Source organism: Carettochelys insculpta, chromosome 4, assembly GCF_033958435.1.
Source record: "Carettochelys insculpta isolate YL-2023 chromosome 4, ASM3395843v1, whole genome shotgun sequence".
Classification (NCBI taxonomy): Eukaryota; Metazoa; Chordata; order Testudines; family Carettochelyidae; genus Carettochelys; species Carettochelys insculpta.
Window position 1 is genome coordinate 137,871,927 of NC_134140.1, and position 25,146 is coordinate 137,897,072.

At 48.3% G+C, this 25,146-nt stretch overlaps 1 protein-coding gene across 1 annotated transcript in view; it reads left to right on the top strand.

Moving 5' to 3' along the window:
- The first annotated feature begins 17,986 nt into the window (after positions 1-17,986).
- IGFBP7 (insulin like growth factor binding protein 7) overlaps positions 17,987-25,146 on the top strand; it is a 76,366-nt gene continuing 69,206 nt past the window's right edge. Inside the window, exon 1 of the mRNA XM_074993925.1 lies at positions 17,987-18,494. Within this exon, the coding sequence (XP_074850026.1) occupies positions 18,080-18,494 (415 nt within the window). The 5' untranslated portion in view covers positions 17,987-18,079. The remainder of the gene's footprint in view (positions 18,495-25,146) is intronic.

Genomic DNA, 25,146 nt, shown 5'->3' on the forward strand with positions numbered 1-25,146 from the left:
CAGTTCAGCAGCCCCGCTCCTCTGCCTGCAGCCTGCACACTGCTTCAGCTCTGTCTGTGCTGAGACCCTGCTGTGGGCAGGGTGCACACCCTAGCAGGAACTAGGGAGTCCTCCCAGCATGCTGCAGTTTGTAGTCCACAACTTGTAGTTTCCAGGGCTGGAGCTGAAATGCACACGTCCTTGGGCTACACCCTTCCCCTACTTGTTGGAAGGGCATCCTCGTCCCTTTCCTCAGTCAAAACCTCTCAGTCTTTATTCTTCCTTCGTCAGGCTGCCCTCTGTTCCAAATTGAGCCGGACAGGTGCCCTGAGCTGTCTTGCTGAATGCCACAGGGCTGGTGGGTTGTCTCTGGGCACCTCTGTGGTCTGATCCCAGTCTGTCTGCTCTTCTCCAGTCCAGTACGGTTCAGTCAGACTCTCCTCAGTTTGGTCAGCCTCCTCTGCTGCCTCCACGGACTGGCTCATCCGGGTCAGAGTACTGGGAGTCTGAGTCAGAATTGTCTGGGTGTGGGTCTGGGGACTCCCTGCACAGGAACCCTGACTCCCCTTCATTGCACTGCTCCTGCCCCATGTCCCAAGTGTTCCCCATGTCTGTCGTTCCCCTTGAGCAACCTGGTCTATCTATGGAGCCTCTGATTCGTTCTTTCCCTGCCTCTGGTTAATGGACTCCACTAATAGGTAAAAACATACATGGGGTAAGTCGGTTACGGTGTATCACCCGTTCTCCCACTCCTGATTCCTGCTGTACCACATAGACAGGCAAGTCCCCGTCTTCTAATCACGATATATGGAATTGGTTCTCACCTATCTCCCAGTTTCCATCTCCCTTTCTTTTCTCCGGCTACTAGCACCCTATCTCCAGGAGACAATGGGGCTTCATGTGCCTGGCAATCATAGTACTTTTTCTAGTGGTGTTTGGTAGCTTCAGATGCCTGTGCAGCCTGATGGTATGTGGTCTGAAGGCATTCTCTGAGCTGGGAGATATACTCTCCCACCTCTTCCCCCTCATTTCCTTGGTGGGGGAGACCCACGGCCAGATCTATCTTTAGCTTTGGGTGCCGGCCAAACATTAAGAAGAATGGGGAAAACCCAGTGGACTCATGACGGGTACAGTTGTAGGCATGAGTCATGGACTCAACATCGTCCTTCCAGTTTGCCTTTTGCCCTGGACACAGGGTGCCCAGCGTATTCATGAGTGTTCGGTTGAACTGCTCAGTAGTCCCACTCCCCTGAGGGTGACAGGGTGTGATCCTGCTCTTTGAAATACCCAGCAGTTTCCAAAGCTGGACAAGGAGGTTACCTTCAAAATTTCTCCCCTGGTCTGTATGTATGCTTTCTGGGATGCAATAATTGCACATGAACTGTTTCCACATCACCTTGGCCACAGTAGATGCCTGCTGGTCGCGAGTAGGGTATGCCTGAGCATAGCGACTGAAGTGGTCAGTAACTACGAGGATATTCTCAGTGCCCCCCTGGGATGGTTCCAGAGTGAGGAAATCCAAGTGTACTAGCTCCAGGGGTCTACTGGTATGGATCAAGATAAGGGGAGCTCTTTTTTCAGGGATGCCTCTCTTCCTTAGGCAGCACCTTTTGCAGACAAGGCACCACTTCTGGATGGTGAACTGCATGCCTGGCCAGCAGCAGTGAGTCCGGATGAGATTCATGGTACGGTCAGTTCCCATATATCCCATTTCTGTGTGCAGAGCTTCAAACACTTCTCTTTGGAGTTTCTCTGGCAGCACAACTTGTTGGGTCTGTCCCTCTCCTGGGATTGTTGTTCTCCTGTAAAGGATCCCTTCCACCGACTGCAATCGTTTCCATTGGTTCAGTAATATCTTCACTGGTGCTACTTCTTTCTGCCTCTCTCGGGCAATGGGTGCCCGTTCTCTGGGAAGATACGACCTTACTCGAGAGATCACTGCATCATTCTCTTGCAGCCTTTTTAGTTCTGCTTTAGGGAGGCTGGCATTTCTGAACTTTTGAGTGCTTGATTTTTGCAGCCTTAGTAGTTCTCATTTGTGTGGTACAGCGTTATTTTTGTTTGCTTGTTTGTTTCTAATTAAGAAACTACAACTGAAAAAACCTGGACATTTCATCAGGTGAAACCATAGTGAGTTTGGACTTTTGAGAGTGTAAAAATAAATAAATAAAAGGTCAGCCAGAGACAGATAACAGCATGGAAAATTTTAGCCTGGATATTTAACAGTATGACAGCTATATGGAACTGAAAATAGACTCTCAAATTAGGAAGTGGCACGCAACCTTAACTATAGTGGTCAGGGCCTCTTCCTCCTCTAATAAAAGGAAATATTTTTGTAATGTAACACATAGCTGTGCTATGGCATTTGCTGCCACAGAATATTACTGATGTTAATGTCTGGGTTTAGATTATTGATTAACAAGACATTAGCTAACCCAGCTCAATCATTTTATTAAACATTGATAAATCAGCACAAACAGAAAGGTTCACACATTCCAATCTGGAGAACAGGTTTTTAGCAGTTACATTTTCACTATCTTCCAAAGTATGAGATAATTTATATGCTCATTTATATTCCCCTTGTTTGCAAAGGATAGGAAATTCCACTCTTTTATTACAAGCCTTACTGCCATCTTCTTATCTAGTTTCTTACCTATATGTCATGGTACATGAACAACTGTATCAACCTTCCTACCATATTGTACCAGCCGTATCTAGCACACTCTTTCTATTTAACGAGTCTCAGTACAATATACATCTTGCTTGACTGATTCTACACATAGATAGAACAGAAGTTATGTAAAGTTGAGCTACTAGTAAAATTTCCATTGTAAAACTTAGCCTGAGTACAAGGCAGTCAGGAGTACTGTTCACAGACACACAGCTTAGCAAAATCAATACATATAAGCTAACAATTGGATCTAAGTGGTCTAATTCAGTGGTTCTCAAACAGGGGCCTGAGCAGGTTTCAGGAGGTCTGCCAAAATAAGCAGAGAGCAGGGCTGCTGTTACATTCACTGGGGCCCAGGGCACAAAGCTGAAATTTGAGCCCCGCTACTCCAGGTTGCAGCAAAAGCTTGAACAACTTAGCTTCACAGGGCCACCTGTGGCATCAGACCCTGAGCCATTGCCTTGCTTGTTATCCCCAAATTCTGGCCTTGGCTTTTAATCTACTTGATATGCAGAAAAACAACTGCTGTGCAACAGAGAGGTCCTGGAATTTTTATAACATGTTGGAGAGAGGAGGCTCAGAAAGAAAAAGCTTGAGAGCCCCTTCTCGAACTTACGTAGGCTTCTTCAAGCCGTCCTAAGGACTACAAAGCAGTCCAGAATGCTCTGTGTTTTTCAGTGTTACATTACTCTCCTCCTTGTCCCCGCAAACACCATCCAGCCTTTTACATAGAGAGCAACAGTGGGACCTATACAACAACCATAAAATAGGCATCCTCCAGACTGTTCTGATTTTCCCTCAGCCATTTGCAATTCTTTTACAGCAGGGGGCAGAATCGTCACCTAGGAATTCTGAGCTACTTCCAGCATAGTCTGACATATTTAAAACTGGAAAAGGGTTTTTATATTTCATACAAGACAACTCATAGAATAAATATGATTTTTGTGATTGTCTGTGTAGTATTGGTTTTCCCCAGTGTTTCCATCCTGCTTCCAAACAACTTAATAATGCTCTTTTGTATTTGCTTCACTTTCAATTTTTCATTTTATGCTACTTAAAATTGAAGAGGAAGGATGGTTAGGGCACTTGCTAGTACTTGAGCGATCTGAGTGTACGTCCCTGCTTTGACACACACTACCCTTCTGACTTTGGACAAGTCACTTAGTCTGTTTGTGCCTCACCTGAAATTTAGGATAAGCATATTAAAGGTGAGGTACTCAAATAATGTAGTAATGGGTGGCAAATAAGCAGAATTAGTGCCCTAAAAGTTCCTAACATTAGGAAAAAGTTCCTAACTGTCAGGGCGGTCAAACAGTGGAATAAATTGCCAAAGGAGGTTGTGGAATCTCCATCGCTGGAGATATTTAAGAACAGGGTAGACAGACATCTATCAGGGATGGTTTAGATAGTACTTGGTCCTGCCATTGGGGCAGGGGGCTGGACCTGATGGCATCTTGAGGTGCCTTCCAGTCCTAGTGTTCTATGATTCTATAGAACAATTGCAATGTAAGGGCTCAAACCTGGACACATTAGTAATTCAGAACCATGCAAGTAGATTTCCTTCAGTGGAAACACACAAGTAATTACCGCAATGCTGAGAAAGGGCTTACACAGGGTTAGACTCATACATTTGGTATCTGATACTTAATGGCTGTGCTGCTTGAGAGAGACTGGAAAAGGGCATACAGTAAACCCTTGAAATGCATGACTTTCAAGTTGTGCTCAACTTGCATTAACACAAGTTAAGTACAACTCAAAGATGCTCTGCAGCTGTCTGCCCACCAGGCTCCCCCAGCAAAGGGGAAGCCAGGGAGAACCGGAGCCTGGCTCCCAGAATGGCAGGGAGCAGGGAAACGGGCAGTTATACAAAGTTTAGCTACTAGTAAATTTCCGCTCCCTACCATTCTGGGAGCCAGAAAACTGGCCACCCCCCAGGTCAGGTGGTCAGGGCTGGTCAGTTTCCGGCTCCTGTCTGCTGCCCCTTGGTTCCCAGCTCCCTCCTCTCTGCTTGCAGGGCCCAGGAAACTGACCAGCACATGGCTAGTCAGTTTCCCAGGTCCTGCTTGGAACCAAGTGGCTGGTTTCCAGCTCCTCTGTGCTGGTGGGACCTGGTACCATGTGCAGGCCAGTTTCGTGGGTCCCGCAAGCCAGAGGAGAGCTGGGAACCAAGTGTGAGCCTGGTTTCTGGCTCCCCTGTGCTGGTGGAACAAGGGAAACTGGCTAGCCATGTTCTGGTCAGTTTCCTGGGTCCCACAAGTGGCAGGGAAATGGGAACCAAACAGGAACCTGGTTCCTGGCTCTCCTGCACTGGTGGGACCCAGGAAACTGACCAGCACATCTGGTTCCTGCTCCCTGCCACTTTCAGAGACAGAAAACTAACCAGCCCTGGTGGGGTTGTCAGTTTCCCGGCTCCTGCAAGCCCAGGAAAGCTGGAAACCAGGCAGCTGCCTGGTTCCTGTCTCCCCTGACTTACACGAAATTTAAGTTACACAAGGGTTGCAAGGAATGCAACCCTTGCATAACTTGGGGGTCTACTGTATATAGTGCTCATCTATAAAAAGGGGAATAAGAGCAACCCAGGGAATTACAGACCAGTCAGAGAAAGAGAATGGAGCACGTAATTAAGGAATTCACCTGCAAACATCTGGAAGAAAATAAGATGATAGCTAAGAGCCCACACGGATTTGTCAAGAACAAATCATGCCAAACAATCTGATAGCTTTCTCTGATAGGATAACAAGTATCGTGGATATGTGGGAAGTGGTGGATGTGGTAGACCTAGACTTTAGTAAGGCATTTGATACAGGATCGCATGACCGTCTTATCAGTGAACTAGGGAAATGCAACCTAGATGGGGCTACTATCAGGTGGGTGCAGAACTGGTTGGATAATATTCCCAGAGAGAAATTATTAATGGTCAACTGTCATGCTGGAAGGACATAACAAGTGAGATTCTGCAAGGGTCTGTTTTGGGACTGGTTCTGTTAATATTTTCATCAATGATTTAGATATTGGAATAGAGAGTATGCCTAGTAAATTTGCAGATGATACTGAGCTGGGAGGGGTTGCAACTGTTTTGGAGGATAGGGTCATAATTCAAAATGATCTAGACAAACTTGAGAAATGGGCTGAGGTAAACAGCATGAAATTTAATAAGGACAAATGCAAAGTACTCCACTAAGGAAGGAACAGTCAGTTTCACACATACTGAATGGGAAGCAACTGTCTAGGATGGAGTATGGCAGAAAGGGATCTAGGGGTTATAGTGGACAACAAGTTAAATATAAGTCAACAGTGTGACGCTGTTGCAAAAGAAAAACAAGCATGATTCTGGGATGCACTAACAGGAGTGTGGTGAGCAAGACATAAGAAGTCATTCTTCTGCTCTAATCTGCCCTGATTAGGCCTCAATTGGAGTATTGTGTCCAGTTCTGGGCACCACATTTCAAGAGGGATGTGGAAAAATTGGAGAAGGTCCAAAGAAGAGCAACAATAATGATTAAAGATCTACAGAATATGAGCTATGAGGGAAGGCTGACAGAACTGGGCTTGTTTAGTTTAGAAAAGAGAAAACTAAGAGGAGGCATAATAGTGGTTTTCAAGTACCTAAAAGAGTGTTACAAGGAAGAAGGACAAAAATTGTTCTCGTTGGCCTCTGAGAATAGGAGAAGAAGCAAAGGGCTTAAACTGCAGCAAGGGAGATTTAGGTTGGACATTAGGAAAAACTTCCTAACTGTAAGGGTGGTTAAACATTGGAATAAATTGCCAAGGGAGGTTGTGGAAATCACTAGAGCAAGTTAGATAGACATTTATCAAGGATGGTCTAAATGGTACTTGTGTAACCCACATACCTATGTGTGATTAACTGTCCCATGTAGTGGGACCTGGACCACTTCACAGAGAAAGAATAAGTGTCCTCTATAGCTGAAGAGGACAACCAGTGGGCATTCGGCTCAAGCTGTAGGGGCCCCTACACTAAGTTCCAGCAGTCCCAGGTTCAAATCTACCTGTGGACAGTTATGCTTGTCCCTCCCATGAGGGCAGAGGACTGGACTCAATGGCCTCTACAGATCCCTTCCAGTCCTAGTGTTGTATGAGCTATATGAACGTTTGAGATACTTTGTCTGCCCACGACATACAAAGTCAAATGTAAATTTCAATAGTATTCTCGTTAAAAGAGTACTATAAATAGCATGTTTACACTAACTGCTGATTTCATTTGGGTTGGAAGTATAGTAAACCCTCAAAATGCATGATTTCAAGTTGTGCTTAACTTGTATTAATGTGAGTTAAGCACAACTCAAAATCTCATGCTCCCCAGCCTCAGATGGGCCCAATTCAGCACCACACAGGCACAGCTCTGGCTCATTTGCCCCAGTTCACACCCCCACCAGCTCACCAACCAAGCACCCCTCTGGCTCAACCCCCACCCCTGCTCACAGCTCTGGCTCAAACCCCCATCTGTGAGGGGCTCTGGCTCAAACCCCCAATGTGCAGCTACAGTTCAAACCACCCGGAAGCCTGGCTCACCACCTGAGCATGGCTCTAGCTCACCCCATGCACACACAGCTCCGGTTCAACTCCATAACCCCTGCCCCCCTCTGCAGCCCTAACCCACTCCAGGCTTAATCCCTCCTCCCATGGCCCCAACCCACCACCAGGTTTAACGCTCCCCACAACACCAGGACTTACCTTTCAAAAGGCTGCTCCAGGTGCTCCTGCTGCTTCCCTGGCTGCAGAATGTGCATTCTGCTGGGGAAAAAGCTGGCCCTCCCCAACTTACATGAAATTCCAGTTATGCAAGGGAGCATGGGAATGCAACCCTTGAGTAAACTGAGGCACTACTGTATGTTCAAGATACATTTTACTAAGAGAAACAGCAAATTAGAACCACCAGATCAAATAAGGAAACCTGACAAACACTAGGAGTTCTTCCACCCAAAGCCATACGCTGGCATAGTTTACATATGGGAGTACAGTCTTGTCAGGGTAGAAGTGCTATTTGCATCCTACCTAATATGAAAATACACTTTGAGGAGGAAGGGAAAACAAGAAACTCTGATGTCATTTTCAATATCTGAGCTTGGAGGTGAGTCTGAGATGTATCATGTTTTCGTTTCCCTCTCCAAAACACAAATTAAAAACCAACCAAACAGAAATATGTTGTTCGAATTACTATGTTGCACCAACATTAAATTCCTGTGAGCAGGTTTCAGTTTAGCAAGCCACTGCTCATTGATTAATTATACAGTGGTTTGCTACACAAAGAATATTAGGAGAAATTATATCCCAAATGAGGAAATGTCAGGACATCATAAAGTGTGAGGGGGAAGCTTGACTATTGGCAACGAACTGTCAGGAGGACGCCAGTGCACAGTGCAAAGTGATTTTAACATGTATCTTATAAAATCAAATGGCTGATTATGGGTTAGAGCCTTACCCATGCAAAAAAATCTTCAAAGCACACTTACATATTACTGCAACAATAGTATTCATGTGTACTTACCCTCTCATTGGCAATGGCTCTATGACATAGATGACGCCTGCTGGAAGCCTCAATAGCCTGCATGAGAGAAAGGATGCTGTTCACTTTGGCAGCACAGCCATTCAGTGTCAGATACCAAAACATGGAAGGGCAGGCCCAGTGATCTGAGTGGTGGTGGTCTGGCTTTGTGGTACGTGTGGTGGCAGCCAGCCCAGGAACTAGTCAGAAGGTCAGAGCGAGAGTCAGGAGTCAAGAATGGTTCAGAACAAAGAAAGGTTAGGTCTAAGGATAAGGCTGGAACAAGGAGAAGACTAGGCCAGGGCTGAGTCCTGGTGATGCTGTCACAGCCCTCAGGCAGGGGAGTGTTCTGAGCCATGAAATGAAATGGAACAGACTGACTTGCTGTTTCACCAGTGATGCTTAGATACCTGTCCTGATAATCACCAGTTCCTGACCTGCGGAGTGGCTGAAGCCTAATACAGGCCTGCATATTGCTTAATCAGGCCCAAACTTAGGGAACGCTCATCACCTGACATCACCCCTTCCACCTCCCGTTGTCCCCAAACATTCTTGGACACCTAGCCTGACAGGATGTGATTGACAGAATTCCCAAATATCGGAGGGGTAGCCGTGTTAGTCTGGATCTGTAACAGCAACGAAGGGTCCTGTGGCACCTTATAGACTAACAGAAAAGTTTTGAGCATGAGCTTTCGTGAGCACAGACTCACTTCATCAGGTGCATCTGATGAAGTGAGTCTGTGCTCACGAAAGCTCATGCTCAAAACTTTTCTGTTAGTCTATAAGGTGCCACAGGACCCTTCGTTACTATTACAGAATTCCCAAAGGAGACCATATGCCTGTTTGTCCGTTAATTCATGTTTTCTTATAGTGGATAAGGTGAATGATTTAGTGCCTTCCTTTTTCTAACAACTTTTTATGTACTGAGAAACTGTTATCATGTCCCCACTCAGGCTTCTCTTCTCCAGACTAAACAAACTCAGTTTTTTTGATCTTTCCTCATAGGTCAGATTTACTAGACCTTTAATCATTTTTGTTTCCATCCTCTAGACTTTCTCCAATTTGTCCATATCTTTTTCCAAAGAATTATTTCTCACTTCTTGCTTACAATACTCCTGCTAACACATCACTGAACAATCTTTTTTTTTTCCCCAACAGTATTACATTGTTAACTTATATTTAGCTTGTGATCCACTGTAAACCCCTGGACTTTTTCTGCTGTGTAGCATGAATTACATTTCCCATTTTGTGTTTGTGCTATTGATTATTCCCTTTAAACGTAACACTCTGCATTTATCCTTGTTTTATTTCAGACCATTTTTCTAGTTTGTCGGTATTCTGAGGTGTAATCCGCCCTCCAAAGCACTTGCAATCCTTCCCAACTTGGTATCATCTGCAAAATTCGTAAGTGTATTCTCTATGCCATTATCTAAATCATTTATGAATATAATGAATAGAACTAGACCCAGAACTGATCTCTGTGTGACTTGGGAGACAGTATAAGTGAGACATGAGTGTCTTACTAAAGTTGAGGTATATCACATTCACTGCTTCCCCCCCCCCATTCACAAGGCTTTTTACCACATCAAAGAAGGGTACTAGGCTGTCTTGATGTGATTTGTTCTTGACAACTCACTTTGGCTGTTATTTTCACCTTGTAGGTTTTTGCAAACCGATTATTTACTTCATTACCTTTTCAGATACCAAAGTTAAGATGACTGGTCTCAAATTCCCCAGGTTGTCCTTATTCCCTTTTTATATAGAAATACATTTGCTTTTTTTCTGAGCTCTGGGATTTCTCCTGTCTTTTGCAAGCTGTCAAAAATAATTGCTAGTGGAACATAGATCTCTTCAGCCAGTTTCTTCAGTATTCTACGATGTATTTCATCAGGTCCTGCCAACTTGAAGACATCTAACTTGTCTTCATAATTCTTAACTTGTGCTTTCCCTATGTTAGCCACAGATTCTCCTCCATTTACACTGATGTTCTCTATGTTAGCTGTCTTGACCCTTCTAATTTTGCCTCTAGATGCTTGTGTTGTTTTTTTACATATCCAAGTTTTGTAATCTGACCTAGTTTTCACCTTTTTTGTATAATTCTTTGAATTTCAGGTGATTGAAGATATCCTGGTTAAGACAGGGTGGTCTCTTACCATATTTCCAATCTTTGTCTTGTGCCCTTAAAAACATTTCTTTAAAATTGCTAGCTCTCCTGAATTTTTTTTCCCCCTTAGGCTTGCTTTTTACCAAGTCCCACCTACCAATTCTCTTGAGTTTGCTAAAGTATGTCTTCTTGAAGCCCTTTGTCTTTATTCTACTGTTTTCCCTCCTACCACTCCTCAGAATCATGAGCTCCATCATTTCATGATTGCTTTCACCTAAAGCTGAGTTGATTTTCAATGAAAGCTGAAAACTAATATTTAGGCACAGCACCTCTGAGGAGCCACCAATCTTACTGCACACAAGATGCCACAGTATGTAGGCTGACTTCAGCTACACTATTTCCATAGCTAACGTCACACAGATTAAATCAATGACAAGGTTAATGTAGACAAAGCCTAAGCGATTTCTGTTCTTTCACAGTTTGCTTGGTTTTTCTCATACTCCCTCTCTACACATTTCTCTCCCCACCCCCAACTTCTGCTGCTATTTTCTCTTTCCTTCCTAAAACCCTCTCCCAGTACATCTATACATACAGGACGATTAATACTATGGAGGTCAATCTGTGGTTTGATTTTAGCATGTCTAGTAGGGATGTGCTAAATCAAATGTTCAGGGTCCCCATCAGCCCTGGTATCCCCCTTGCAATTGTGAGGAATAAGGGAATTTGACAGGACAGTTTTTCTCATGGACCTTCTGCTGTGGGGACAGAGGAGAAAGTCAGCCCAAAGTAGGTTGACTCCACTTCATAGATGGAGTTGTGTATCTTAGGTCAACTTTCTCCTCTAGTGTGGACCTGCCCTCTGTCCTCTCTCTATTTCATTTTGCCTGCCTACTGCTGTCCCAGCAGTACCAGCAGTGTCAGAGGAGGAGCGGTCTCATACCAAGGCTCCTCTCTTTATGCACTTTTCATGCCTCAGCTCTCTGCTTTGCATTTGCCTCTCTCCAAGGGCAGCCAGAGGTCAGAGGCAGAGGAGGAAAAAAAAACTCCGCAGAAGTGGATCCTTGCTGCGCAACTCCCACACTGTTGTCAGCAGCATGCATGGGAAGATCCGCCCTTCCAAAACAGATTGTTGAGTCTGGGAAACTTGCCATAGCTAAAGTCCTTGTGAACAAAGACCAGCAATCAACACGGAGAACATGCTCAACATCGTACAAAGCCTAGAAAAATTACATGGGTTCAGATTCCCAAAGGTACTCAAGTGCCGAACTCCCACTGAAATCAGAGTAAAGTGCATACACTATTTTCAGGTTCTGGGCTATGGTCCTTGCCCAAGGAGTCAATCGAGCTAGACACAGTCAAATACAGGAATACTATGGCCCCTTTTCACCTCGAGAGACGGTGGTTAGCAGCAGCAGCGAGGATCTATGGGCAGCATTTGAGTCTGCAGCTCCTCTCATGGCTTATCCATCCAATATTGGATTTGCACGGTCAACTGCACTAACCTCATGTCAGTCTATTTCTGAATTCTTGAGTCTGAGGGTTTTTCCTTCCAAGACAAAGTTCTTTTGCGTGGCTTGCACATATACTATCAAAGGATGATGTGCCCTGTCATAGCAGTCATCGCCGGGTATTTTGATCTGATGATGCAGATGCCCAGGATTTTGGATCAATGTTGAATTTTTTCAGGGCATTTTTGTGTGTATCCTTGAATCTTAGCTTTGGTCTTCCTCTTGTTCTCAACCCACATGACAGTTCACCAAAGAGGATTTCTTTGGGAAGACATTTGTCACTCCTTCTCACATGATCAAGCCAATGTAGTCTTCTGCTCTTGAGGATCGCTGTAAGGCTGGGTATGCCAGATCTTATCTGCATTTGAAACTTACCTTGCCAGATGATATTCATAATTCTGCAGAGGCAGCGAAGATGGAAGCTGTTCAAGTTTTTCTCCTGTTTTGAGTAGGTGGTCCATACCTCAGAACCATATAGCAGGATACTCAATACACATGCCTTGTAAATTAGTATCTCTGTTTTCACTGTCACCTTCGGATTATTCCATGCACTTTTTGTAAGTCTGCCAAAACTAGTAACTGCCTTCCCAATTCTGATGTTCAGTTCTTCATCCATGGATAGGTTTGTGGTGACAGTGGATCCCAGGTAACAGAATTAGTTGGACCACATCTAATGGGTTGTTATCCAGAATGCCACTGGGTTGCTGAAGTATACCTTAAGTGAATACAACAGTTTTTTTCATGCTTATGTCAAGCGAAAACAACTTGCAGGCTCTGGACAAAGAATCCATTGGTGACTGTAGCATGTTTTCATTATGAGCAACGAGAGCTGCATCATCTGCGAAGAGGAGCTCCCTAATGAGGACTTTCTTGGCCTTAGTGTTGGCCTTAAATCTTGCCAGGTTATAGAGAGAGACACCTAATCTCGAATGGAGAAATACATCGCTGTGTGAGTTTTGAAATGCACAATTTAGTAAAACTGAGAAGAATATGCCAAGGAAGTAGGGGCAAGAAAACACCCTTGTTTGACTCCACTGTTCATTGCAAATGGTTCCTATGTAAATCCATCAGATTACACTGTTTTCCCGTTTTCGTGAAAGGGTGTTATAAGCTTGAGTAGGGTCAGTGGGCAGCCAATCTTCATTAATACTCTGTATAGTCCTGATCTACTAACTGTGTCAAATGCCTCTGTTAAGTCCAAAATGCTGTGAATAATGGCTTTCCTTGCACTCTGCATTTTTCCTGTAGTTGTCAAAGAGAAAAAATCATATCCACTGTTGACCTGCCAGCCCTGAAGCCACATTGTGTTTCTGGATAGACTTGATCTGAAAGTTTTTCAGGCATTTCAGAATTACACGGGCAAATGATTTTCCTGTGATGCTCAGTAAGGAGATGCCTCTGTAGTCGTTGCAGTCACGCTTGTTGTCTTTGTTCTTATGAAGAGTGATGATGTTTGCATCCTTCATGTAGTGTGGGACATCTCCTGCTCTCCAACATTTTAGGAGTAAACCATAGAGGAAGCAGAAGAGCACAGCCATTTTTTGCCTTCAGGACTTCAGTTGGGATTCTGTCTTTTCATGAGCAACGAAGGGTCCAGGACCCTTCGTTGCTCTACAGATCCAGACTAACACGGCTACCCCTCTGATACTTGTCTTTTCATGGTGCTTTTCCATGGGAGAGAGCATCAAGAACTTGAGAAAGTACCTCCTCCATAGGCTCTGCACCTAGATCAGACATTTCTGGAAGGGCTGGGATGAGGCTGTAAACTTCAGGTTGTATTGTACACTTGCGGGAATGAAGACTTGGGCAGTGTTCCACCCACCTGAACATCTGCAGCTTTTGTCTGTGATCACTTGTCCATTTAAATGCTTCAGTGGGGTGACACTGATGACGTTTGGTCTGAGTGCTTTCTTCAATACATTATACATAGTTTTCAGGCGCCTTTTGAATATTAGAACATAGATTGGCCCAAAACTTGTTTACACACCGCTTGGATTCTCTCTGAAGAACAGATCTTGCATGTCGAAGCTGATCTCTTGTGCTTTTGAGATGGGCTCTTTATGTTATTCAGATGTGCCTTGTGTTCTTCTTCAAGAAGAGGCCAAAGAACATCAGCATTTTCATCGATCCAATCTTTACTGGAAAATTTACGTGTTCTAAAGGCAGATTTGGCACAATCGTCTATTGCATCTCTCGGCATTAGGGTGACCATCCATATTGGGTGGGATGGTCCCATATTTGGGATGCCAAAAAGGCATCCCAACTTTTTTTTTTTAAAAAGGGACTCAGTCCTGTATTTGCTCCGACCCCCAACTTCAGGGAAGCAGGGGGGGCATGGGCAGCTGCCGCTTCCTCAGGGCTCCCAGGGAGGCTGGCGGCTGCAGCTTCCCCAGGGCTCCAGGGAACCACTTGCAGCTGCTGCTTCCTTGGGGCTCCTGGGGAGCACTGGCTGGCTTCCTCAGGCTCCCACAGAGGGCCAGTGGCTACTGCTTCCCCAGAGCTCCTGGGGAGTGCTGGCAGGCTTCCCTGGGACTCTTGGGAAGCACCAGCAGCTGCCACCTTCCTCCTGGCTCCCTAGGGCTTGGAGGGAGACATGGCCGGGGAGATATGGTTACCCTACTCCGCATTGACCATGTTTCATCAACGGTTTGTTGGTCCGGTTTGTGTTCCATTTTGCGAGTGAGATCATCTGCAAAGACAGAGCATTTCAGCACATCTCTGGTATTGAGGGTACTGATTTTGGCTTATTGCATTCCTTTGTCATATAGAGTTTCTTTGGGACGATTTTCACTCTGACAATTATCAAGGAGTGATCAGCGTCGCAATCTGTGCTGTGGTACACACATGTAAATTTGACGGCATTGATATGTTTCCTGCACACGAGTACCATAACTACCACTTCCTGTGCTGTCTCCATGTTATCAGCAAAGATAGCATGTCCTCTCCATTTGGTACCCTCTTACATGCTGCATTGCCTGGGCTAGTGTTTGGAGCAAGCGTGTAGCCCAAACAGCACTGTCCCCCCTTGGTCACCCCAGTTGAATCCAAAGGAAAGACAGAAGTCAGTATGTTTGGAACTGAGATGACTGCAAGGAGATGCCAGAAAGCTGGTTTGATGAATCCTCCCTGCTAACTGCCTTAGGGTCTCCACTCCAGATTTGCTGTCTGGGTTTACTCCCACAGCTTTTGGATCTCCTGAACTTACCCAGGAAAATTACCACACACATGTATAATCAGAAATGTCCCACCCATAGGATGGTTCAGGGCAGCAAGCTCAGACCCCATGATTTTGGGGGTCCTGCAGCGGCCACCCTGTCTTATGAAAGGGCAGTGCATGCAGCAGGTGCCAGGGTTGTCTCAGACCACACCCATGTCAGAATAGCCCTGCATATAATTCTTAACATGGGAACAAGCCAGATACATTGGCTGATGAATAAATCTCATTACTTACTTAGTGGGTTATGCTGAAAGATAATACAAATGGGAAAACCTATTATAAAGGAAGGTTAGGAAAATACAGAGGGACTTTGGCTGATGAACAAGACACACCCCCTTCATCTTACATTAGCCCAGCCACGTGAACTTTAGCATACAGACTTTCAGACACAAAAGTTTCCTTTTTCAACTGTGTCAAGTATGGGAGGGGTAGCCGTGTTAGTCTGGATCTGTAACAGCAATGAAGGGTCCTGTGGCACCTTATAGACTAACAGAAAAGTTTTGAGCATGAGCTTTCGTGAGCACAGACTCACTTCATCAGATGCTCATGATCATGATGCATCTGATGAAGTGAGTCTGTGCTCATGAAAGCTCATGATCAAAACTTTTCTGTTAGTCTATAAGGTGCCACAGGACCCTTAGTTGCTTTTTCAACTGGGGAAACGTATTTTTGGTAAGTGGACTTGTTTTCATGATTTGCAATGATACAATGCACAGATGTCCATTACGAGGCAAATTACATGAGTAAAATCATACAAAAGCCATGTGCAAAAGAAACTCTCACAGTATGGATAAAGCACAGGTGAGTAAAATAATGCTTTTCATATCCTATTTGACCCCACCTATGAAAAATGTGTTGTTGCAATTTTTTGACCATCCTAAATCCCCCAGGCACAATTCTAAACAAATATTACAAAGGTGAGACATATATAAGCAGACATGATTATTAGATAATAGTAAATTATGCTCTGTTTATGCATGTGGTGCCCAGTTCCCCATCCATTAAAATCAAGGGCACAGCTACTACTGACTGCAGAATGAGGCTCATGTGTCAGTAAAAAGGGAAAAAAACAACATAACTACAAAGAAATGTTAAGATTAAGTAACAAAATCTTAAAACCTGGTTATCAGGGAAGTTTTCTGAAATGGTTTGTGCTATCAGACTGGAATAATCTCTTAAGTGAAGGAATGAAAGTCACAATACGCGCAACATTTAAAACTAGAGGGTGTACTGGAAAATATACTGTAGATAACAATCTTGAGCAGGCCCCAGGAACAGACCTTTTGCATTTCTGATTCCTCTGCTTCCATGAGACTCTGAACATGAACGCTTATTTGGAAAACGTATTTATCAGCATGAGTATGACACTCTTCAAAGCATTCTGTAAAACCATTTTTTACAAGCCCTTGTTTCCTTCTTACCCAGCCCCAAGACACCAAATGCAGAAGACAGCAAAGTCACAGTTTTTCAGTAACTCTTTACTCTTTTACACTGTTATCCTATTTTAAAAGCTGCCACTGATTTTAAAACAAGGTGAAATAGGGAGAGACAGGCCTAGATGCATTTTTAGATGCTCTTTCAAGGTTTCCTCAGTGACTAGGAAAGGCCCTGCTGGTCTCCCTCCTAAAGGAATGAAATTTAATGAGGAGCAGGTGAGCACCACAGCCTTAGTGTAGCTGCTTGGCCCTGGCCAGGGATGCTCTCACACTGATCCTATCTTTCCCCAGAGTGGGGTGCAGCAGCCCAGGCTAGCTAGTGGGGTTGGGAGGAAGGGAACTGCCTTCCTTGAAAGCGGAGTGCAGGGGATGATGCTGCAGCTGCTGGGGCCCAGGGACTGCAGCTCGGTGCACACTGCACAACTTTAGATACACTGCTAAGGGCAGTTCGTTGGCTTGGGCAACCCGGCATGAGAGGCAGCTCACTGGGGCAGGAGAGTGCTCCCCACTAGGGGGCGGTGGTTTGCTGGGGGCTGGGGAGTGCTCCCCAAAACTAGGGGGGTGAGGAGAAGCTGGGGACCAGAAAGCACTCCCAACAACTGAGGGGAGGGGGATGGGCTGGGGAGCACTCCCCACAACCAGGAGGGTGGCAGCCTGCTGGCAGCAGTGGAGTGCTCCCTGCAACTGGGGAGAAGAGAGCAGCTGGGGAGCACTCCCCACAGCAGGGCAGGGGAAGAAGCTGGGGGCCAGGAGGTGCTTCCCCACAAGGGATCATGGGGAGAGGCTGGAGGTAGGGGGCGCTCCCCACAAGAGGGTTGGGAGTGGGAAAGACGCTGGGGGCCAGGGGATGCTCCCCACAACCCGTAAAGGGAGGAGGGACCAGGAGGCACTCCCCAAAGTGGGGAGGATAGGGGGAAAGGCTGGGGGTGGGGTGTTCGCCCCACAGCGGGGAGAGGGGGCAGGGTGTGCGCCCCACAGCTGGGGGCAGAAGAGAAGGAAGAGGGCAGGGGGTGTGCCCCACAGCCAGGGGGCAGGGCGGTGCGCCCCACAGCGGGGGAGAAGGAGGACGACAGGGGGTGTGTGCCTCACAGCCGGGGGCAGGGGAGAAAGAGGGGGCAGGGGGTGTGCGTCCCACAGTGGGGGGCGGGGGAGAAGAAGGGGGCAGGGGGTGTGCGCCCCACAGCGGGGGGCGGGGGAGAAGGAAGGGGAGGGGGGTGTGCGCCCCACAGCGGGGGGCAGGGGAGAAGGGGGGCACGGGGTGTGCGCCACACGGCGGGGGAGAAGGAAGGGGCGGGGGGCGTGCGCCCCACAGCCGGGGGCGGGGGAGAAGGAGGGGGCGGGGGGCGTGCGCCCCACAGCCGGGGGCGGGGGAGAAGGAGGGGGCGGGGGAGAAGGAGGGGGCGGGGGGTGTGCGCCCCACAGCCGGGGGCGGGGGAGAAGGGGGGGGCGGGGGGGTGCGCCCCACAGCCGGGGGCGGGGGAGAAGGGGGCTGAGGCGAAGCGTTACTCCCGGCGGAGGAGGGGGGCGGAGCGGACCGGACCGGACCTGCCCGCGGGGCGCGGCTCCCAGGCGCGGCGCGAGGAGGCCGGGCGGGGCGCTGCCGGCCGGGCTCAGCGGAGGGGCGCGGGCCGGCGGGCGGCTCCAGTCCGGTCCCTCCCGCCATGCTGCGGCTGCTCTGCGCCTGCCTCCTGCTACTCGGGGCGCGCCCGGCCGCGGGCCAGGAGCCGGGCGCCGCCTGCGGTCCGTGCCGGCCGGCTCTGTGCCCGGCGCTGCCGCCGCGGAGCTGCGTCCTGGGCCGCGTGCGCGACGCCTGCGGCTGCTGCTGGCGCTGCGCGCGCGGCGAAGGCGAGACGTGCGGGCCGGGCGCGCGCTGCGCCGCGGGGCTGGAGTGCGCCCCCCCGCGCCCGGGCCGCGCCGGCGCGCCCGCCCTGTGCGTCTGCAAGAGCCGCTACCCGGTGTGCGGCAGCGACGGCGTCACCTACCCCAGCGCCTGCCGCCTGCGCGCCGCCGCCCTCAGCGCCCAGCGCCGCGGCCAGCGCGGGCCCGGACAGCGCCGCAAGGGGCCCTGCGAGCAAGGTGCGGCGGGAGGGGGCCGGGGTGAGGGGGCGGGGCTTGGTCTGAGGTGCGAGGGGCGGGGCCTGGGCTGAGGGGGCGGGGCTTGGTCTGGGGTACGAGGGGCGGGGCCTGGGCTGAGGGGGCGGGGTTTGACCTGAGGTACAATGGGTGGAGCCTGGGCTGAGGGGGTGGGGTTTGACCTGAGGTACAATGGGTGGTGCCTGGGCTGAGGGGGCGGGGTTTGACCTGAGGTACAATGGGTGGTGCCTGGGCTGAGGGGGAGGGGTTTGACCTGAGGTACAATGGGTGGTGTCTGGGCTGAGGGGGCGGGGTTTGACCTGAGGTACAATGGGTGGTGCCTGGGCTGAGGGGGTGGGGTTTGGCCTGAGGTAGAATGGGTGGTGCCTGGGCTGAGGGGGCGGGGTTTGGCCTGAGGTAGAATGGGTGGTGCCTGGGCTGAGGGGGTGGGGTTTGACCTGAGGTACAATGGGTGGTGCCTGGGCTGAGGGGGCGGGGTTTGACCTGAGGTACAATGGGTGGTGCCTGGGCTGAGGGGGCGGGGTTTGGCCTGAGGTAGAATGGGTGGTGCCTGGGCTGAGGGGACGGGGTTTGACCTGAGGTAGAATGGGTGGAGCCTGGGCTGAGGGGGTGGGGTTTGACCTGAGGTACAATGGGTGGTGCCTGGGCTGAGGGGGCGGGGTTTGACCTGAGGTACAATGGGTGGTGCCTGGGCTGAGGGGGCGGGGTTTGGCCTGAGGTAGAATGGGTGGTGCCTGGGCTGAGGGGGCGGGGTTTGGCCTGAGGTACAATGGGTGGTGCCTGGGCTGAGGGGGCGGGGTTTGACCTGAGGTACAATGGGTGGTGCCTGGGCTGAGGGGATGGGGTTTGACCTGAGGTACAATGGGTGGTGCCTGGGCTGAGGGGGCGGGGTTTGACCTGAGGTACAATGGGTGGTGCCTGGGCTGAGGGGGCGGGGTTTGGCCTGAGGTACAATGGGTGGTGCCTGGGCTGAGGGGGCGGGGTTTGGCCTGAGGTACAATGGGTGGTGCCTGGGCTGAGGGGGCGGGGTTTGACCTGAGGTACAATGGGTGGTGCCTGGGCTGAGGGGGCGGGGTTTGACCTGAGGTACAATGGGTGGTGCCTGGGCTGAGGGGGTGGGGTTTGACCTGAGGTACAATGGGTGGTGCCTGGGCTGAGGGGGCGGGGTTTGACCTGAGGTACAATGGGTGGTGCCTGGGCTGAGGGGGCGGGGTTTGACCTGAGGTACAATGGGTGGAGCCTGGGCTGAGCGGGTGGGGTTTGACCTGAGGTACAATGGGTGGTGCCTGGGCTGAGGGGGCGGGGTTTGACCTGAGGTACAATGGGTGGTGCCTGGGCTGAGGGGGAGGGGTTTGACCTGAGGTACAATGGGTGGTGCCTGGGCTGAGGGGTCAGGGTTTGACCTGAGGTAGAATGGGTGGAGCCTGGGCTGAGGGGGTGGGGTTTGACCTGAGGTACAATGGGTGGTGCCTGGGCTGAGGGGGCGGGGTTTGACCTGAGGTACAATGGGTGGTGCCTGGGCTGAGGGGGCGGGGTTTGACCTGAGGTAGAATGGGGGGGCCTGGGCTGAGGGGGTGGGATTTGACCTGAGGTACAATGGGTGGTGCCTGGGCTGAGGGGGCGGGATTTGACCTGAGGTACAATGGGTGGTGCCTGGGCTGAGGGGCTGGGGTTTGACCTGAGGTACAATGTGTGGTGCCTGGGCTGAGGGGGTGGGGTTTGACCTGAGGTAGAATGGGTGGTGCCTGGGCTGAGGGGGAGGGGTTTGACCTGAGGTACAATGTGTGGTGCCTGGGCTGAGGGGATGGGGTTTGACCTGAGGTAGAATGGGGGGGCCTGGGCTGAGGGGGTGGGATTTGACCTGAGGTACAATGGGTGGTGCCTGGGCTGAGGGGGTGGGATTTGACCTGAGGTAGAATGGGTGGTGCCTGGGCTGAGGGGGTGGGCTTTGACCTGAGGTAGAATGGGTGGTGCCTGGGCTGAGGGGGCGGGGTTTGACCTGAGGTACAATGGGTGGTGCCTGGGCTGAGGGGGTGGGGTTTGACCTGAGGTACAATGGGTGGTGCCTGGGCTGAGAGGTCAGGGTTTGACCTGAGGTACAATGGGTGGTGCCTGGGCTGAGGGGGTGGGGTTTGACCTGAGGTACAATGGGTGGTGCCTGGGCTGAGGGGGTGGGGTTTGACCTGAGGTAGAATGGGTGGTGCCTGGGCTGAGGGGGTGGGGTTTGACCTGAGGTACAATGGGTGGTGCCTGGGCTGAGGGGGTGGGGTTTGACCTGAGGTACAATGGGTGGTGCCTGGGCTGAGGGGACGGGGTTTGACCTGAGGTACAATGGGTGGTGCCTGGGCTGAGGGGGTGGGGTTTGACCTGAGGTACAATGGGTGGTGCCTGGGCTGAGGGGGTGGGGTTTGACCTGAGGTACAATGGGTGGTGCCTGGGCTGAGGGGGAGGGGTTTAGCTTAGGGTACCTGTGTGGGGCCTGCAATGAGGGGACAGGTAAAGGGGTGGGAGGGCAGAGCCCCCGCTGAGGCCAGGGTTTTGGATGAGGGGGCTGAACAGGGCAGGGGCTGAGGTAACAGGGAGGAGGTGGGGCCCAGGGTCAGAGAGCATTGTGCAGGGACACACATGGGCAGGAGTTGCTGAGTGAGAGGAGTCATAGTGAGGTCAGTGGTCCCGAGGTGGGGTCACAGTATGAGCAGGCAGCATCATAGAGCAGTCAGGTGGGGTCACACAGGAGTGGAAGGTGTCCAGGCAGGGTCACAGCAAGGCTGGGGTTGGTTAGGCAGGATCATAGCGAGGTCATAGAAAGGTTGGGGGTAGGCAAGGTCACAGCAATGTCAGGGTGGCCAGGTGGGGTCAAAGCAAAGTTAACTGTAGCTAGACAGGGTTACATCAAGGTCATTGCTAACCAGTCAAGTTCAGAGTGAGGTCAATGGCAGCCAGGCAGGGTCACAGCAAAGTCAGGGGTAGCCAGGCTAGGTCACAACAAGGTCAGGAGCAGCTAAGCAGGATCACAGCAAGGTCAGACTGGTCAATTGGGATTACAGCAAGATTAGGGCAGTCAGGTCAAGAGTGGCCAACTAGGGTCACAGCAAGATGAAGGACAGCCATCTGGGGTTGCAGAAAGGTCAGGGCTGTCAGCTGGGTTTGCAGCAACATCAGGGCCACCAGCTGGGGTCACAGCAAGGTCAGGGACAGACAGCCAGGTTCACAGTGAGGTTAGGGCAGCAAAGTGGGTTCATGGCAGGGACAGAGGGTGCTGAGCTGGGTCAGGGGGTGTTCACCAGGGTCAAGGAACAGGGGTGGTCAGTGAAGGTATGGCCTGGTCAGAGTGTGGCCTGGCAGGAGCAGAGGTGCTGTGCAATTTTATGGCCAGGGCAGGGCAGGGTTTGGGTTCACTAGGAGCTGACTTGCCTGGAGATGGGGTGCTTGGCAGGGGCAAGGAAATTTCTGCTGGGGCAAGACCTGTGATTTGGGATGATTTCTAGTGCAAGTTTCTCAGTCATTTTCTTAGTGTTGTATCTCTGACTGTGTGTACACTAGCTGCAGGAGTGGGAAGATCTCCCAAAATCTTCTCAAACAAGACCTAAAGCTAACACAGGTATATGCAGTGGAAAAAAGTAGAATGCTTAATTCATCTCTGCTGTAGTTCCACCAGTAGTAGCATAGACAGGGCTCTGGTGCTGTCTAAACCTACTATCACTCTTTCTTCCACTGTTACTACCTATGATGGCACAGGCTGAAGGGCCTTGTTTTTGCCAGTATACAGACAAGTGCTACTTGGATTGAGGTCCTGTTCCCTCTCTTGGACTTACTGAATATGTCCTAGGATGGTATATAATGGAATCTCTGTGTGGTAGATCTGGGGCACACATAAGTGGCGTGTTAGGGAAAGAGCAGGGAAGAGAGGAATTATTCATGAAAGTCATAGCCAGAGAAACATGGGAATTAGCGTGTCTTGCGTAATGTGGATTTCATGTAAAACAAGAGATTTAATAATTGCACTTTTTCCTGTGCATAAATTTTCATCACTTCGGCCCCCTGTCATGTTTTTCAATCTTCATGGTAGTTATTTTTAAAATGAAAGAAACAGTACAAACAATGGGGTGCCATGACATTTCCCAAAACAGGCTCATCAGTTTGGCAGGTTGTAGCAGGCTCTGCATCTCTATAGTTTCTTAGCTGGCTTTTGTTTTGGTTATTTTGTTAGTGTTTATTCCCATGATTCGATCTGTACGGACTGTTCTCAGTCCACAAATTCATTTAAAACTAAGCCAGTCATTCTCTTTTGTTAGATGCATCTTATGAAGTGGATCTTTGCCCATGAAAACTTATGCTCCAAATTATCTGTTAGTCTATAAGGTGCCACAAGACTTCTTGTTGTTTTTGAAGATACAGACTAACTCGGCTACCTCTCTGATTCTCTTTTGTTAATGTAGATTGTAGAATCTAATAACATGACTATCTGCTTCTTAACATTTAGTATTAAATCTGACCTATAGCATGTGGTATGGGGTGTAAATGGAAGACAAAGTTGCAATTATTTAACTAGTTCATCTCTTTTCTGTTCATTCCAGACACATAACTGTAAATATAAACTAGATGAATTTTTACTCAATTTAACAGTAGCATTTCCCCAAACCCCAGGAAGAATGCAAATAATCAAAGTGTCACTAAACTAACATCACAAATAACATTGTTCTGAGCTATTACAATGGTTTTGAAAGGAATTAGTTTAGTTACAAGCTTAAAAAAAAGAAGAAAACAAACTAAAGCAATAAACCCCTTTTAAAAGGAACTTATTCTTCTTAAACGTGATGTTTTCAATTGGGTAACATAATGTAGTATCAACTGCAGAACATATGCTAATGTTTCTGATACATGTGTCAGAAGGATTCATTTTAGTCAGTTTGTGTAAGAAACTTGAGGTTGATGATATATTGAGGAATTTAATAATCCTAATAAAAATCCAAAGATCAGCAGAGAAAGTGGGATAAAAATCATGGTATAGTCTGATTTATGTACTTTTTGTGGTTGTTTAATTTCTCTTGGTAATTTTGTGAAAACACTGTTTATTGAGCACTTCAGTATATGCAATTTAAAAAGGGAAAGTCATTCTGGAATCATAGTTACATACAGCAAGAGCCAAAAGAATAGTTACGAATGCAGTTTGATAATTTGAGAACCTATTGTAGCATTGTAAATGTCAATTGCTGTTTCATGTATTAGCATGCCTCATGTGTCTTACTCAAAGCCCATTGAAGTTGGTGCTTGTTAGTAGACTTTGGATCTGGTTGTCTCTCAGTGATTTGAGGTATAGTCTCAAATGAATGCATAGAACTTTAGCCATGTAACTTGTTCATGAGAGGGTAAAACATTTTGCATGTTAGAGTCAACATTTTAAAAATATGGCATGTAATTTTGGGTACTCAAATTTTGGAGTGTTCAACTTTAATTTTAGTGGGGCTGAACACCCAGGGGTATACATTTTTTAAAATCACACCCAAGGAGTGTAAAACTGGTCTCTCAAAAATTGGAAATCTGGTTCACAGGGACTTAATTAAAAAGCAAAATGGACCTCAGACCACCTTAAGTGGGTTTTAGGATACAATGAGACACATGGAATCTCCTGAATAGGGAGCAAGAAATAGTGGGGAAGGTGTGCCATGTCACAGAAACACGCACAGCCTGAGAAATGAAGCCACCAGAACTTTTCATGAGTTCTCTATTGGGTTCTGGCTGACATGGAACCACACAAAATGACTTTTCATGCCTTATGTGAATTCTTCTACCTACCATCATGTGCTTCCCTGACCCTGACATTCCTACATCAGATTTCACAAAAGCTGGCACTTTCCTGTATGGGAGCTTTCCAAATACCCAACCTGTTTGGATGCAGGTGCTGTAGAAGGCTGTCAGAACTACAAAAAGTTTGTCCCAACTTGTTTGAATCAAAGCTTAAACAAGTAGGTTCAGTTAATTGAAAGTATTGTTTGCTTTGGGAGGCCTCAGGAGCAGCTGTAGAAACAAATGCCTTACCTAATTAATACAGTGGCTTTCCCCCCAGCCATCGGAAGCATGCACCAATGTTTTTAATATCCTCCTTCCCTGTATAGTGGTCCAAAACACAGTGCTGTAATTATGTGCATTGCTGAAGCTTTTTGTTTTGAAAAAAATGTTACTCCCCCTCCAAAAAATATCTCAGCAGCAGTGCCATTGATGGCTGTCCTCAGGTTCTACAGCCAGTGGGATGTTTTTGGTAGGGAGGAATAGAATGACAACACTATAAAGACACATCTCAAGGACAGAACTGAAATTCAGATCCCATTTTGCTGGAAGGATGTTTTTGTAACCAAAGTGTGTTTGGGTCATCCTCCTACCAGTAGTCAGAAACCAAAATAGCAAGCAGAGCCATTTTTTCCAGTCTGGTTAAAAATCCAATAATTAAAGACCCCCAGTGCATGTGAACACAGAATGGTCCTTAATAAATAATGTCAAACTATACTTTTTGTAACCCAATCTGAAGAACAGTGCACACACAATGATTTGTAATGCAATACCTGTTTACCTCAGGACTGTCACAAACTTTTTACATTTTCTATTTCCTCACACATTTTATGTGTGTGTTTGTACC